The following is a 13,995-nucleotide window of genomic DNA, read 5'->3' as shown; positions in this document are numbered from 1 at the left end:
TGTCGGAGTGACCTACGGATTGGACCTACGGGCCGTAGGTCAATCTACGGTCCGTAGATTGCGTCCGTAAGTCAAGCTTGCTCGACAGGCCTTCACTAAAACGAGCTTTTACTCTGAGGTCGGAATTTAGCAAACTCGGTGGCTTTGGAAAGATAATTCAATTATATATCATAAAATAGGTCATGGGACACACAATTCCTTTTGTGCTAAAAGTTATGACCATCTGAAGTTGACCCATCAATAATTTTCAGCTAACTGGCTGTTGACCCTAACTTACGGTCAGACCTACGTACCGTGGATCGATTGACGGTCCGTGCTGGTCAACCGTCAATCGGGACTGAAGCTGGGCTTTTGGGGCATCGATCCACGGACACGAACTACGGTCTGTGACATGACCTACGGATCGTAAATCTGGTCGTGGGTTAACACTTAGCCAAATTTTCTGACTGAGTTCTGGGGAAGTTTTCTGTCACGAACCACGGACCTGCAGGACGGACCGTGAGTCCATCTACGTTCCGTGGATGGTGTCCGTGAGTGCCACATGTAACACCAGAAATCTGAAATCTCTATTTTTGGATATGGGGTGTTACAAGAAGTGTATCCAGGATTTCAGAATCCCTCTTGACTTGTAGAACTTGATTTTCAACTAAAAATCTTGTTTTACCCATTCGATTTTCGAAGTGATTTTTGAACTATTTTACCCTTGATTCCTAATCGTTAGGATCCTTTTTGATGAACTATATCCACTATTGATAGTTGGGGATTATTCGGGTGATCGTGTGGCTGAGGAGGTGCTCTGATAGAGTTGTTCGCGTGATGTTTCGGCCTTCGAGGTATAAAGTTTGGCTATCCATTTCTTGGCCTGAGATGAGTAACTAACCTTGCTTAGGAAGTCAACTGTAAAATGACTAGTAGTATGAGTCTTAGAAGTTGATATGGTTGACCTCCTTATTTTGTCTGTATGACGACTATTTGTGATGTTTAGCATGTGTGGAGGCTTGTGTTATACTTTTAATTGTTGCTGAAAACCTGCGATATTTGAGTAATTGCTCGAGCGAGGGATTGTGTGACCAATCCTTAATTTGGCATTGAGATGCCCAAGTTAGGGGCTTGACTTGATTTTGGAACATCTTAAAAATGAAAGAAATTCTTTCTAAGTGGTAAAGACTGATTTTCAAATGGTTTCACCTATTATCCTTATCATTTGAGAACATGTTTCATGACTTGCTGAATTTGGGAATGTAATACTATTTGAAATCCTTGATGAATTGATTATGCATTTGTGTTGTATATGTTGTGATGCATTTATCCTCATGCAACATATCATTGTTTGTGGAAATATGAGAAAGTAGAGAAATACTATCTTTTTTAGGAAGACAATGTGACATCTTACTTATATCCTTGACCATGAGCTAGATGGCAAGTTGATGACTGATGAGATATTGAGATTATGAGACATGTATATGGAATTTGAGTCCCCCATAGGTCCTTGTTTGGGATATAGGAGATAAAGATTCATGTTACATGATAACCAGTTGGAATTGGGATCAAATGTCCTAGTTGTAGTACGAAAGTGATAATGTATCATCTTTTTATAGGTTGGTTGGTGCAATTGAATTTTACATTATTATCAATAATTTTGTTCACTTGTTTGGGATTGAGACATAATATATTGAATATTCTGCTCTCAGATATTGCAATGGTAATAGATGTTCAATGCAAGTTGTAATATGGTCAGGGGCAGATCTAGCTAATGTGGTATGTGTTCACGCGAATCCACGAAATCTAAATAGATCGATGGAGATTACAATGTAGGGAATCGAATCCTCATCAATAAGCTGAAAGTTTAAGTAGAAAGACAATCAATCGAAATTTCAATAAGTAAAAAAATGAATTTCTTTGAAATCAACAAGTACATAGTATTTAGAATTGACAGTAGAAACTAACACGAAATTGCTCCAAAAGAAATTTCAAGGAAATGACATTGAAATAACTATTGTCTAGTAAGTAGTACTATCACTATATATATTTATTATTGCAATAAAGATGGTTGTTGACATTAGTTGGATTAGGTAAGAGTTAATTAATTTCTTCCTCTGTTTATTTTTATTTGTTCATAACATAAAAAATAGATGTTTACTTTAACTTTTCAAATGATTTTTTTTTTTGAAAACAAAAGATAATTTATCATTTTATACCGATAATTTATTGTTTGCTACTTTCACTAAAAAAAATGTAATACTAGCTGGAACTCTGGAAGATGCATCTCCGATACTGTTTTAGCTGTTGAAGGCCAGAGTATCAATTCCTTCAAGTTGTAGCTCAAAAAGTCGAAAAAATGTGAGCTCAAGTTAACTTTAATTTAAAAATCAAAACCATTTAATTTTGTTAGTACGTTTGTAAACAAAAATATATTTAACTTTAAATTTTTCATTTTATCTGAAGTGAGAAAATAAATAAATTATAGTCATACAAATGTAACCACGTGTTTAAGACTAAAAGTTTCAAAAGTTTTCAATGCTTCTCAAATTCCTGTCCAATAAGACTATGTCACATGCACAAATCAAATGAAGAGTGGATTGGTTTTTAAAAAACTTAAAACTATTACTCTATTGTTTGGCAAGTTTCATACCTAAACTATTGGATATTTTTATAAGGGTTTTGTAGTTGCCATTCAATGGTTGATGTTCACACTGAATGCCATATTCCTTCTCCGTGAAGTTTTAATATATGAGTTGGCATAATATATAAATTGGACCCTTCACTTGGCTTCAAATTATAACTTTGACCTTTAACTTTGTAAGTGCACAAATAGGCACTTTAACTATCCAAAACTTAAACAAAAAAACACTCGGATTCTACCTGGCAAAATGCGTGAAATACACTCAAATTAGGCGCGTCAGATGTAAAAATCGAGGGGGCCAACTGTAAAAAAGCATTGAAAGGACAATTAAACCCTCTTTATATTTTTTTCAACAATTTTCCCCTCTTTTTTGCATTATTTGTTGTTCACTGCAAAATGCAAGTGACATTTAATAATTATTACGAAAAAAATTTATAAAAGTTAATTTTTAACTGACGTTAAATAAATAGTTTTAAATTTTAAATTTGAATAAATTATATATATTTATATGGTAGTAAACGTTCATGTTAACTCTAAAATGAATACATCACTATTAATAAAGCTTGAAGTTTAAAGAAAAATCCTTAAATGACCAAAATAACCCTTAAACTCAATTTTAATCACAGAAAGCATACATGTCCACGGTTTGGTGGCTGATTCATCAACTGATTTTTTGTATGTTTTTTCAAAAATATTTTAGTTGCTAATTTGTTATAATTTATAAAAATCATTAACGTCATTTTCGAATAACTTATAGTATTGTTAACTTTCAATAATATATATTGTTCCATCTATTCAAATTCATGTGTCACCAATAGAATTTCAAGAGTCAACAAAAAAATTTTCTAAAAAATATATATTTTAATTATGATTTATAGTACTTTTAAATATAACGTATAGTGTGTTTGTAGGCTCTTATTAGATTGAAAAAATATTTTAAATTAGTAATTATTGTAATTAATAGTGTATATTACGTAATTTTCAAATTTGTAATAAATTTTTTTAAATATTAAGTCTAATAATTTATAGTATTACAACAGTAAAAAAATGCTAAAATGACAACTCTACCCTTAATTAATTTTATTTTTTTTAGTTCTAAAATGGACGTGTAAAGTATTTAATTAGTTGGCAGCCACTGATTGGCTCACTAATACACGTGGGAGCATTTGCATTTCACGCTCTTTGGCTCCGAAAATCGTGTGTTTATTTATTTAAAGGTAGGATAGTTAAAGTGTCTATTTGTGCATTATGAAAGTTGGAGGTCAAAGTTAAAATTTGAAGCCAAGTTTAGGGGCCAATATATGTATTATGCCTTTATGAGTTCGATCATAATAGTTCATGGGTTTTGTAGTTTATTTATTAAACTTGCAAAACGAAAATATTTTAGTGGTTTATTAACCTATTCACTCTTAAAAGAATGTTGTGATTACTATATTTCTCAATTATATATTATATATAAAAATCTTCTTAAAATATAGGCATAATACATAAATTGGATTCTTAATTTGGCTTCAAATTATAACTTTGACCTTTAACTTTGTCACTGCACAAGTAGACACTTTAACTATTCAAAACTTAAACAAAAAAACACTTAAATCCTACCTGGCAAAATGCGTTAAATACACCCAAATTAGGCGCGTCAGAGATAATATTTGAGGCGCGTCAGAGATAAAATTTGGCAAAATGCGTGAAATCTTAATCCTTTTATATATATATATATATAATTAATTTTTTTTAATTAAATTTCACTTTGTTCTCTTTCTGATTTTTTCAACATTTTCCCTTCTTTTTTTCCGGCATTATTTGTTGTTCATTGCAAAATGGACAAATTGCAAGTGACATTTAATTATTTTTTGTTATTGTGAAAAAAAAGCTATAATGAAATTTTTTTATTTTTTCCTATATCTATTGTAAGCAAGATGGGGTAAGTATACACTTGTAAAAATCAAACATAATCTAAGTCCGAAGACTGTAAATCAACGACTCCAATCCACACTTAAGGTACTCCTTACATTTTGATTAGGTATCATATTGTTACTCAAACTTGACAAAAATCCTTGAAAAGTTCATTTAGACATTTTATCAAACAATTTGAGTGCACCATTTTACTTAACAATATTTTGCACTCTATGTTTATTTTTTAGCCTCCGAAAATTCGTAATTGTAATTTGCTACTCACTATGACAATCATAATACACAAAACACCCTCTCTCTTTTTTTCATTAAGTATTTGACAACTTAAAGCACAAATATACTTCAAACTAAAGAAAGAAGAAAAAAGTTAATTGATTTTCATGTCTTCCTATATCTATGGGCTGCTCTGAAATAATTTTGCAACAAAAACATTAGCTTCCTCTAGTGATTCCCATACTAGCTTGAACATCTGACCAGCAATATGCAATTCTTGTTTGTAAAGTGTTGAACCTTGATACCTTGACTAAATTAAGGAAGAAGAATAGGTAATCGTTCAAGTATATGAATTTTCTACGCATATCTTGAACAATTATTTCTTTGATTTGAATATAAGGGGCATGAATTTTAGAAACGGAAAAGGGTCAAATATACCCCTGTACTATTGAAAATGGTTTAAATATACCATTCATTATACTTTTGGGCTAAATATATCTCTCTCATTATACTTTGACACATATATACCCTTATAACTAACAAAGTGACACTTCGAGGGTTAGGATTAAAAGAACTCATCTAATTTTAAACTATATCAAGTGCTAAGCTTAACCCGCCCCGTCCGATCAATATTACCCGACCCAAAATACACTTCAAACATGGAAACCTCTTGCTTTGCGCAGGGATTTTTGCTCTTGGAAGCTTGAGACAATATTGCTCAATGAATTTTCTGTAACATTTCAATTTTTGTTGTTCCTTTTCACTTAGCGGGTTGTTCATAGCTTGTTTTCCATCTTGTTGAATGGGAGAATCAGAGGGAATAAAATTTGCTCAGGGTTTTACGACATGACTTTCATATAGGTAATATGATAGTTGAAGATTTGGATGACATAATTGATTTCTTTAGCTGTTCGCCTCCTTTACTTTGCTAAGCAAAAATGGTTCCCAGTTTGCCTCCTTGATTTTGCAAAACAGAGAACGTTGTAGGGATTTTTATGTTTGAAGTGTAATTAGGGTAGGGTAACATTGATCGGGTGGGGCGGGTTGGCTTAGCACCATATATAGTTTAAAATTAGATGGGTTCTTTAAATCCTGGCCCTCCACATGTCACTTTGTTAGTTATAAGGGTATTTATCAAAGTATAACGGGAGGGGTATATTTAGCCCCAAAATATAACGAGGGGTATATTTAAACCATTTTCAATAGTACAGGGGTATATTTAGCCCTTTACTGTTTTAGAAATTTAGATTAGGGTTTTTTTTTAGAAGAAAGAGGAGGCGTAGTAAATTTTTTCCCAGAAATGAATTTGTTTTCTTTTTAACCTTTATTCTATATTATAATTTATTTTTATTATTTTAAAATCTAGGTGTATTTATTTTAGTTAGTTGGCAGCAACTGAGTGGTTCACTTATCCATGTCACAACATTTGTACATCACTTATCCACGTCAGAGCATTTCTTTTTAACCTTATTCTAAAATATTCAAGTGTTTTTTTGTTTAAATTTTTGATAGTTAAAGTGTCTCTTTGTGCACTATCAAAGTTAAAAATCAAAGTTATAATTTGAAGTCAAGTTAAGGGTCATATATGTTAAAGAATGACAAAAGTCTCACATCGGTGGTTAATGAGATGGGTGAACTCCTTATAAGGCTTGGACAATCCTCCTTTCTAAGACCTGATTTAAAGTATTGTATAATTGATGTGATAGTTTGCGGTGAAGACTCTGTCAACTCAACAACAACATGAAGAAGAACATTCTCTTATTGATTCTTCTCTTTCTAATTCAAATTTCTGTATCATTTGCTTCCTCAAATGAGACTGATCAACAAGCTCTACTAGCTTTCCAAAATCTTATTATTACAAGTCATAATCATTTTTTGGCCAATAATTGGACCAAAAATACTTCTTTTTGTTCTTGGTATGGTGTCACTTGCACTGAAAAAAGGCAAAGGGTTGTGGCCTTGGCTCTTCCTAGTTTGCAACTTCAAGTCACAATTTCCCCATCTTTGGCCAATTTGTCCTTCCTCAGTGTTCTCAATCTCCAGAACAACAGCTTCCGCGGTGGCATCCCTTATGGCATTGGCCACATGCCTCGCTTGCGAGTCATTGATGTTAAAAACAATCAGCTCAACGGAAGTATACCAACAAGTCTATTTCAAGTTTTCAACACCGGAGAATTCAAGTAATTTCATTGGCTTTCAATCAACTCAGTGGTGAAACGTTGAGAGGGCCATGGTATGTACCTGAACTCAGAGTCTTAAATCTCAGGAACAATAGCCTCACCAGTATAATCCCTCCTTCTGTTGGAAATGCCACAAAATTGATGAACTTCGATTTGTCTGGGAATAGAGTCAGTGGCAACATTCCAAAGGAGGTCGGTAATCTGAGCCAGCTTACAGACTTGTATTTGTACAACAATCAATTAACAGGTTTCATTCCCGCAACATTGTTTAATATTTCATCACTTCTTGCCCTATCTCTTGGAATCAATAGCCTTTCCGGTCCTCTCTTGCTTGATGAAGGAAATATTGTCTCAAATCTCAACTTTTTAAGTACATATCACAACCAAATTTCTGGTTGCATTCCTTCCAACATATGCCAACTCACAGAGCTCAATTTTTTGTCAATATCTATCAACAACATAACTGGAGATATAACTAGAAATATTGGTTGTTTATCCAAACTCGAAAGGTTTTATATTGGTGAAAATCCAATGGAAGGGACTGTTCCCACTTCATTGGGAAATATTTCTACTCTGCAATATCTTGATTGTGTCGACAATTGGTTGAAGGGGAAAATTCCTCAAGAATTAGGGAAGCTATCAAATTTGGGGGAATTAAGCATTGCCAATAATTCTAATCTTATTGGTCAAATTCCAGAGGCTATGTTCAACATAACCTCTCGGGGAGAATTCCAACCACTACAGGTCATCATCTTCCGAACCTTGAAGAACTTTACTTGGGAGACAATCAGCTTGAAGGGGAAATTCCATTGTTCATAACAAATGCATCCAAGCTTCAGTTACTGTCGCTAAATGATAACTCTCTCAAAGGAACTATTCCTAACAATTTGGGGAATCTTCGTGAGCTGCAAATACTGCTCCTACATACTAATCAACTTACCAATGAACCAAGAGAGCATGCGTTGAAATTCTTCAATTCTTTGGCGAACTGAAGGATGTTGACATATCTAGAAGTGGGTAGCAATCCGTTGAGTGGCTTTCTGCCAAATTCTATTGGGAATCTCTCATCTACTATTGAAAAAATTAATTTAGCAGATGCACACATCAATGGCCTCATCCCCACAAGTATAGGCAACATGAGCGGTCCTATATCCCTATACATTGAAGAAAACAACTTGATAGGGAGTATTCCTTCTGATGTTGGTAAGCTTAAATGACTCCAAGGACTCTATCTATCTAACAATAAATTGCAGGGACGTATTCCAGAGGCGGTATGCCATCTATCTAATTTGGTTCAATTATATCTGTATGGTAATGAGCTCTCTGGGTTAATTCCAGAATGCTTAGGAAATCTTAGCATGCTTCAACAGCTTTCTTTGAATTCTAACAAATTATCTTCAAACTTTCCGTTGAGCCTTTGGAAGATGAGTAGTCTTCTCTATCTAAGTGTGTCACAGAATTCAATAGAGGGAGAAGTTCCATCAGCTATTGGAGGACTGCAAGCCATTGTAGAACTACATCTTTTCAGTAACCACTTTTCAGGCGTGATACCAACCAGATTAGGGGAACTCCAAAACCTGCAGTATATTGACCTATCAAACAATTCATTTTTTGGCCAAATTCCATTATCCTTTGCCAACTTGATAAACTTAGAATTCTTAGATCTGTCTTTAAATGCGTTGTCGGGTACTATTCCTAAGTCATTGGAAAAACTCTCCTATCTTATAAGCATTAATGTTTCATTTAATGATTTAGAAGGTGAAATACCGAGTGGTGGCGTGTTTGCAAATTCCACTCTGCAATCATTTCTCGGGAACAAAGGTCTATGCAAAATGCACATATTGGAGATTCCTGATTGTGTTATCACTAATCCTGGAAAACAATCAAAGCTTAAGGAGGTTGTGCTAAAAATTGTTACTCCAGTGGTTACTTCATCCTTTCTGATATTCTTATTCGTTTCAATTTGGACAATGAAACGAAAAAAGAAAGGGAAGTCCAAAGATGTGGAGAAGGTACCGGAGATCGGGACTCATCAATTAGTTTCTTATCATGAGATTCGAGGAGCAACAAATAATTTTGATGAATCCAATTTAATTGGTGAGGGAAGCTCTGGCTCTGTGTACAAAGGCGCATTGTTTGGTGGAACTGCAGTGGCCATTAAGGTTCTGGATTTGGAAAATGAGCAAGTATGCAAGAGGTTTGATACCGAATGCGAAGTGATGAGAAATGTTAGACACGGAAATCTTGTTCCAGTGATTACTACATGTTCTATTGACTATATAAGAGCCTTTGTTCTGCAATTTATGCCCAATGGAAGTCTTGACAATTGGTTGTACAATGAAGATCGCCACTTGAACCTTCATCAAAGAGTTTCTGTAATGCTTGATGCAGCTATGGCAGTTGAATATCTACATCATGGTCATGTCACTCCAAAAGTTCATTGCGACCTAAAGCCAGACAATGTTCTTTTGGATGAAGCTATGGTGGCTCATGTTGGTGATTTTGGAATCTCTAAAATTTTAGCCGTAAGCAAGTCCATGGCTTATATGGAGACATTGGGCACTCTTGGATACATTGCACCAGGTATACTAGTCTCTTTCTATATATTTTCACAAAAATCAGAATTTAGCCCTTCCAGAATCATAAAAGCAAGTGTCTGTTAGTACATAATTATGCTATATTCAAATGAGTAATTCTTTTTCATTTTCATTCTTTTTTAAGAATATGGCTCGGAGGGAATAGTGTCTTCTAGTGGTGATGTTTATAGCTATGGCATCATGGTGATGGAGGTCTTGACGAAACGAAGGCCAACAGATGAAGAGATATGCAATGAAAACCTTGACTTGAGGAAATGGATCACACTAATCATTTTCAGGGAGTATGATGGACATCGTGGATGCCAATCTTTTTCGTGAGGAAGAACAAATCACTAGGAAAAAGTGAAATGTGCATAGCGTCCATGATAGAATTGGCTTTAGACTGCATAAAGGAAATGCTAAAATCAAGAATAAGCATGAAAGATGTAGTGAAGAGGCTTAACAAAATCAACAACACATTTCTGGGAACATAGAAGTGATCAGCATCACTTCGGATGGTGTTTTTTGTTTCTTTAGTACTACTTGGAGTTATGTATTGTTTGTAATTTCATTTGAGTGGTTTTGAACCTAGTTTACTTTATCTATTTGTAATTATGTTTTGAATGAAACTATTTTGCATTAGCTTCTTCATTTGTATTCAATAAACTTCTGTTCATTTCCTTGTACTAATTACTGTATTCTTTGGACTTTAGAAATGAGTTTATTAAGAAAAGACTTTATACAGAGGAACGTCACTTGGACTCGCTCGCTATCACAAAACAGGATTTTTAGGCATTTTTCATGTATTAACGTTAGTCCAGTGAACCATCGATAATTAGTGATTGACCCCCAAACTTGACCAGGCATTTTTACGCCTAATTTTATTTATGAAATTAGCTGACCAACTTGTTTGGCGAACCGACCTTTAAACAGCCTTTGAGCTATGTCATGACATATTTTTCCGCCTAATTACTGTTGACATCGATGATTTTTATGATTCGATTATTAAATAAATTAACAACGTCGTCATTGTCATCGTCATCGCTTGTCCAAGAAGAAGAAGAAGAAGTAGTAAATATCATATTTCTCTCTCTCTACACAAGGTATTGGATTTAGCATAGCTCAAAGACTTGGATTTGAAGGTGCTTCTGTTGTTATCTCCTCTCGCAAACAGGTTTTTTCTTCACTCCAAAAATTAGTGTGAGGCTTCTGCTATAATCCTGAGTCTAATTTTTGTCCTTGGTCGATAATCAATTAACAGGTTTCATTACCGCAACACTGTTACCTCTTGCTTGATCAATGGAATATTGTGTGATATCTAAAGTTTCCAAGTATATCTTACAATTTAATTTCATTCATTTCTTTGAACAACATAAATAGAGAAATACCCTTCAAAAATTAAGTGAAGGATATATATTTTATTATCAGTTTTCCTTTGGAAAGATTAGTGTGAGGCTTCTGCTATAATCCTGAGTTTAATTTCATTGAAAATATGTTTTATAGGTTGAATGACAATTTGATCGCTAGAGATGTCTCAAAAACCTTGCTATGTTAATACACAAGATTTTTCATAAACAATGTCACATTTATATAAAAGAATCAATAAACATTTCTGTTATAACTTTAGTGACCTGAGTATGAGTATAGGCTGAAAGAGATCAATTCTACTTAACTGCACATTTTTTCCAATTCATGTTTTCTCATTGCAAAATGGTACTCCTTTGTTGAGTTAAGCAAGAACTAAGGGTGTATTCGGTACACAGGAAAAGTATAAAAAGACATTTTAATGTTTTGTCGTTAAAAATATTATATTAACTACAAAAAGAAAATTTGTCTCCAAATATGTACTAGTATTTATGACGAATCATGATCTTCATCTTCTCATTTCTATCCCTTTCCATAAGAACAAATATAATGGACCAGTCTCTTCATTCTTATTTAACATGGCAGAGTGCACACTGAACTTAGCCTCCTCTCCTCCCGCTCTCTCTGCTAACTTGTGCATCGGAGAAACTCAGTGCGCAAGTGAAAGTGTACGATTCTGAGGAGGAACTTGCTGTGGCTCTAGCGAAGTACACTGCCGATTTATCGGAGAAATTTTGTAAGGAGAGAGATGTTTTTACTGTGGTTGTTTCCGGTGGTTCACTTATCTAGTAATGATTGATTAATTCTCTTCGTTTCTACTAGGAAATTGGCGGAGCCACCAGACCATATATTGATTCAATAGACTGGTCGTAATGGCACGTTTTCTGGGTGGATGAGAGAGTGGTTCGAAAGGATCATCCTGATAGCAATTATATATGATGGTTTTCTATCCAATGTATATTTCCATCTCTTCCTACAATATATTTATTGATTTTATTTAGTGCTGCCAACATACTGTGTACTTTCTTCATTAGCTTTCTATTTCACCCTCTCCTCTGTTTATTTGTTGTTTTTCCCCCAACTTTTGTGATCTTTTGCTTGTTTGCCTGGTCAAAATGTGGGACGCACTAGTGATTTGATTTCCTCTCATCAGATACCCCAAAGTATTAGTAGAGTTATTCAGATGAAATATTTGGGAAAATCAGTTTAGAAAGTAATTATGTGAGGGCGTTAGGTCAGCGGAATGCAAGTCATGCATACTATAAACATATCTTTTTCCTGCAGTTTATTCTCCTATTGTATTTTATCTACAAGTTAGGCATGTGTTTGCATCAATAACAGATTGATCATACCGAATGCAAAGTAAAAATATATGGTAGCACATTTTGCAGCTGCTATATTCAGGATGGAGCCGGTAATATGTGTGAGGCTTCTGCTATATTCATGAGTTTATTTTATATAGAGGAACATCAAATTCGGTATCAGAACAGTATGTAAAGAAGCTAAGGTTGATTGTTTAGGTAGTAAAAGAAGCATTTTTTACAACACTGGAAGAAGCAATGGGAAAGAATCAATTAGCTGTTTCTACTTCAGAGTATTTGTCAAACATATGAAAACTGATTTCTGCATCAAAGCTTTGCACATGTGATTACTATCTAATTTGTTATCGAATAAATATAATCTAATTTAACTTTGAAAATGAATCAAACTGACTTTCGAAAAGCGCAACATGACAAAGAAGATCGCCACTTGAACCTTCATCAAAGAGACACTGTAATGCTTGATGCAGCTATGGCAGTTGAATATCTACATCATGGTCATGTCACTCCAATAGTTCATTGCGACTTAAAGCCAGCAAACGTACTTTTGGATGAAGATATGGTGGCTCATGTTGGTGATTTTGGAATCTCTAAAGTTTTATCCATAAGCAAGTCCATGGCTTATACAGAGACATTGGGCACTCTTGGATACATTGCACCAGGTATAAAAAAATCTACTCTCTTTGATTTTCTCTTAGATCATAATTAAGCCTCTCTAAGGTCTAAAAGTAAAAAGAGCAAGTCTTTATTTATGCAGAATTATTGTTGTATTTCAATTGAGTAACTTTTCTTCAATCCTTTTCTAAGAATATGGCTCGGAGGGAATAGTGTCTGCTAGTGGTGATGTTTATAGCTACGGCATCATGTTGATGGAAATCTTGACCAAAAGACGGCCAACAGATGAAGAGATATTCAATGAAAATCTTGACCTGAGGAAATGGATAATACAATCATTTTCAGGGAGTATGATGGACGTTGTGGATGTCAATCTTTTTTCTGAGGATGAACAAATCACCAGTAAAAGTGAAATCTGCATAGCGTCGATGATAGAATTGGGTTTAGACTGCACAAAGGAAAGGGCAGAATCAAAAGTGACCATGAAAGAAGTAGTGAAGAGGCTTAACAAAATCAAGAACACGTTTCTGGAAACATAGAAGTCATGGTGTTCTTTTCTAAGCTGCAAATTAATATGATGCTTTTTGTTTATTTTTTAATAAAGTTGTCGTATTAGTACTTGAAGTCTTTGAGTGTTTTGGACCTATTTTACTCTATCTATTTGTGATTATGTTGAATGCTTGAAAGAAACCAGAAATAAAGGTGTTTAGCTGCACTATGTTGTTTTTTGAATGTGATAATGTGGGGGGATAAAAATAAACAATTATTGAAAATAATCCAACAATTTCATTGAAAATATGTTTTAGATGTTATTTTCATACTATCTTTGATCGCTAAAGATGCCTTAAAAACCTTCCTAATTTTTTCATAAACAATATCTTCATATTTCTATCCCTCAAGTCAGGACAATAAAACATAGCAGTCTGGTCAAACAGAGAAGAAAAATAAAACAATACAAGGCCAAAGAAAAAGTTCTTTTCTCATTGCAAAATGGTATTTGTTGTGTTAAAGCAAGAATTAAGGGTGTATTCTTTATAGGGGAAAAACATTTCTCAACTTTTTCATATATGGTTACAGAGCAGTTGCTATAGATTAAGACTTCAGTTACTTTAGATTAGCTCACTGTAAGAAAACAAAAGATTTATGCAGAACTTTTCTTGTATATTTGATGATCTTTTCCATTGTACGTA

General features: G+C 34.0%; 2 protein-coding genes across 3 annotated transcripts; both read left to right on the top strand.

The window, feature by feature from the left end:
* Positions 1 to 6,490: 6,490 nt before the first annotated feature.
* Positions 6,491 to 9,334, top strand: LOC107060496 (LRR receptor-like serine/threonine-protein kinase EFR). The gene is made up of 4 exons (XM_015308467.1): positions 6,491 to 6,930; positions 7,017 to 7,674; positions 8,184 to 9,259; positions 9,322 to 9,334. The coding sequence occupies exons 1-4, from the start codon at positions 6,491 to 6,493 to the stop codon at positions 9,332 to 9,334; spliced, it is 2,187 nt and encodes a 728-aa protein (XP_015163953.1).
* Positions 9,335 to 9,401: 67 nt separating this feature from the next.
* Positions 9,402 to 13,507, top strand: LOC102604171 (probable LRR receptor-like serine/threonine-protein kinase At3g47570). Of its 2 annotated transcripts, none has more exons than XM_015308511.1 (2): positions 9,402 to 9,513; positions 12,998 to 13,507. In XM_015308511.1, exons 1-2 carry the CDS (start codon positions 9,411 to 9,413, stop codon positions 13,342 to 13,344), a joined length of 450 nt encoding a protein of 149 aa, XP_015163997.1. In that variant the 5' UTR covers positions 9,402 to 9,410; the 3' UTR covers positions 13,345 to 13,507. The 2 variants fall into 2 exon arrangements, with proteins under 2 accessions (XP_015163997.1, XP_006346786.1); XM_006346724.2 differs by lacking the exon at positions 9,402 to 9,513 and adding an exon at positions 12,594 to 12,852.
* The last annotated feature ends 488 nt before the right edge of the window (positions 13,508 to 13,995 follow it).

This window comes from Solanum tuberosum, unplaced genomic scaffold (genome assembly GCF_000226075.1).
Source record: "Solanum tuberosum cultivar DM 1-3 516 R44 unplaced genomic scaffold, SolTub_3.0 scf00086, whole genome shotgun sequence".
NCBI classification, from domain to species: domain Eukaryota; kingdom Viridiplantae; phylum Streptophyta; class Magnoliopsida; order Solanales; family Solanaceae; genus Solanum; species Solanum tuberosum.
Note: the sequence above shows the minus strand (reverse complement) of the source record. Positions and strands in the feature narration are given on the sequence as shown.

Coding starts and splice junctions, on each gene's coding strand:
- LOC107060496 (XM_015308467.1), top strand. CDS start 6,491: ATGAAGAAGAACATTCTCTTATTGATTCTTCTCTTTCTAATTCAAATT. Junction 6,931..7,016: donor TTCAACACCGGAGAATTCAA/GTAATTTCATTG, acceptor CTTAAATCTCAG/GAACAATAGCCTCACCAGTA. Junction 7,675..8,183: donor GAGAATTCCAACCACTACAG/GTCATCATCTTC, acceptor AATAAATTGCAG/GGACGTATTCCAGAGGCGGT.
- LOC102604171 (XM_006346724.2), top strand. CDS start 12,648: ATGCTTGATGCAGCTATGGCAGTTGAATATCTACATCATGGTCATGTC. Junction 12,853..12,997: donor TCTTGGATACATTGCACCAG/GTATAAAAAAAT, acceptor TCCTTTTCTAAG/AATATGGCTCGGAGGGAATA.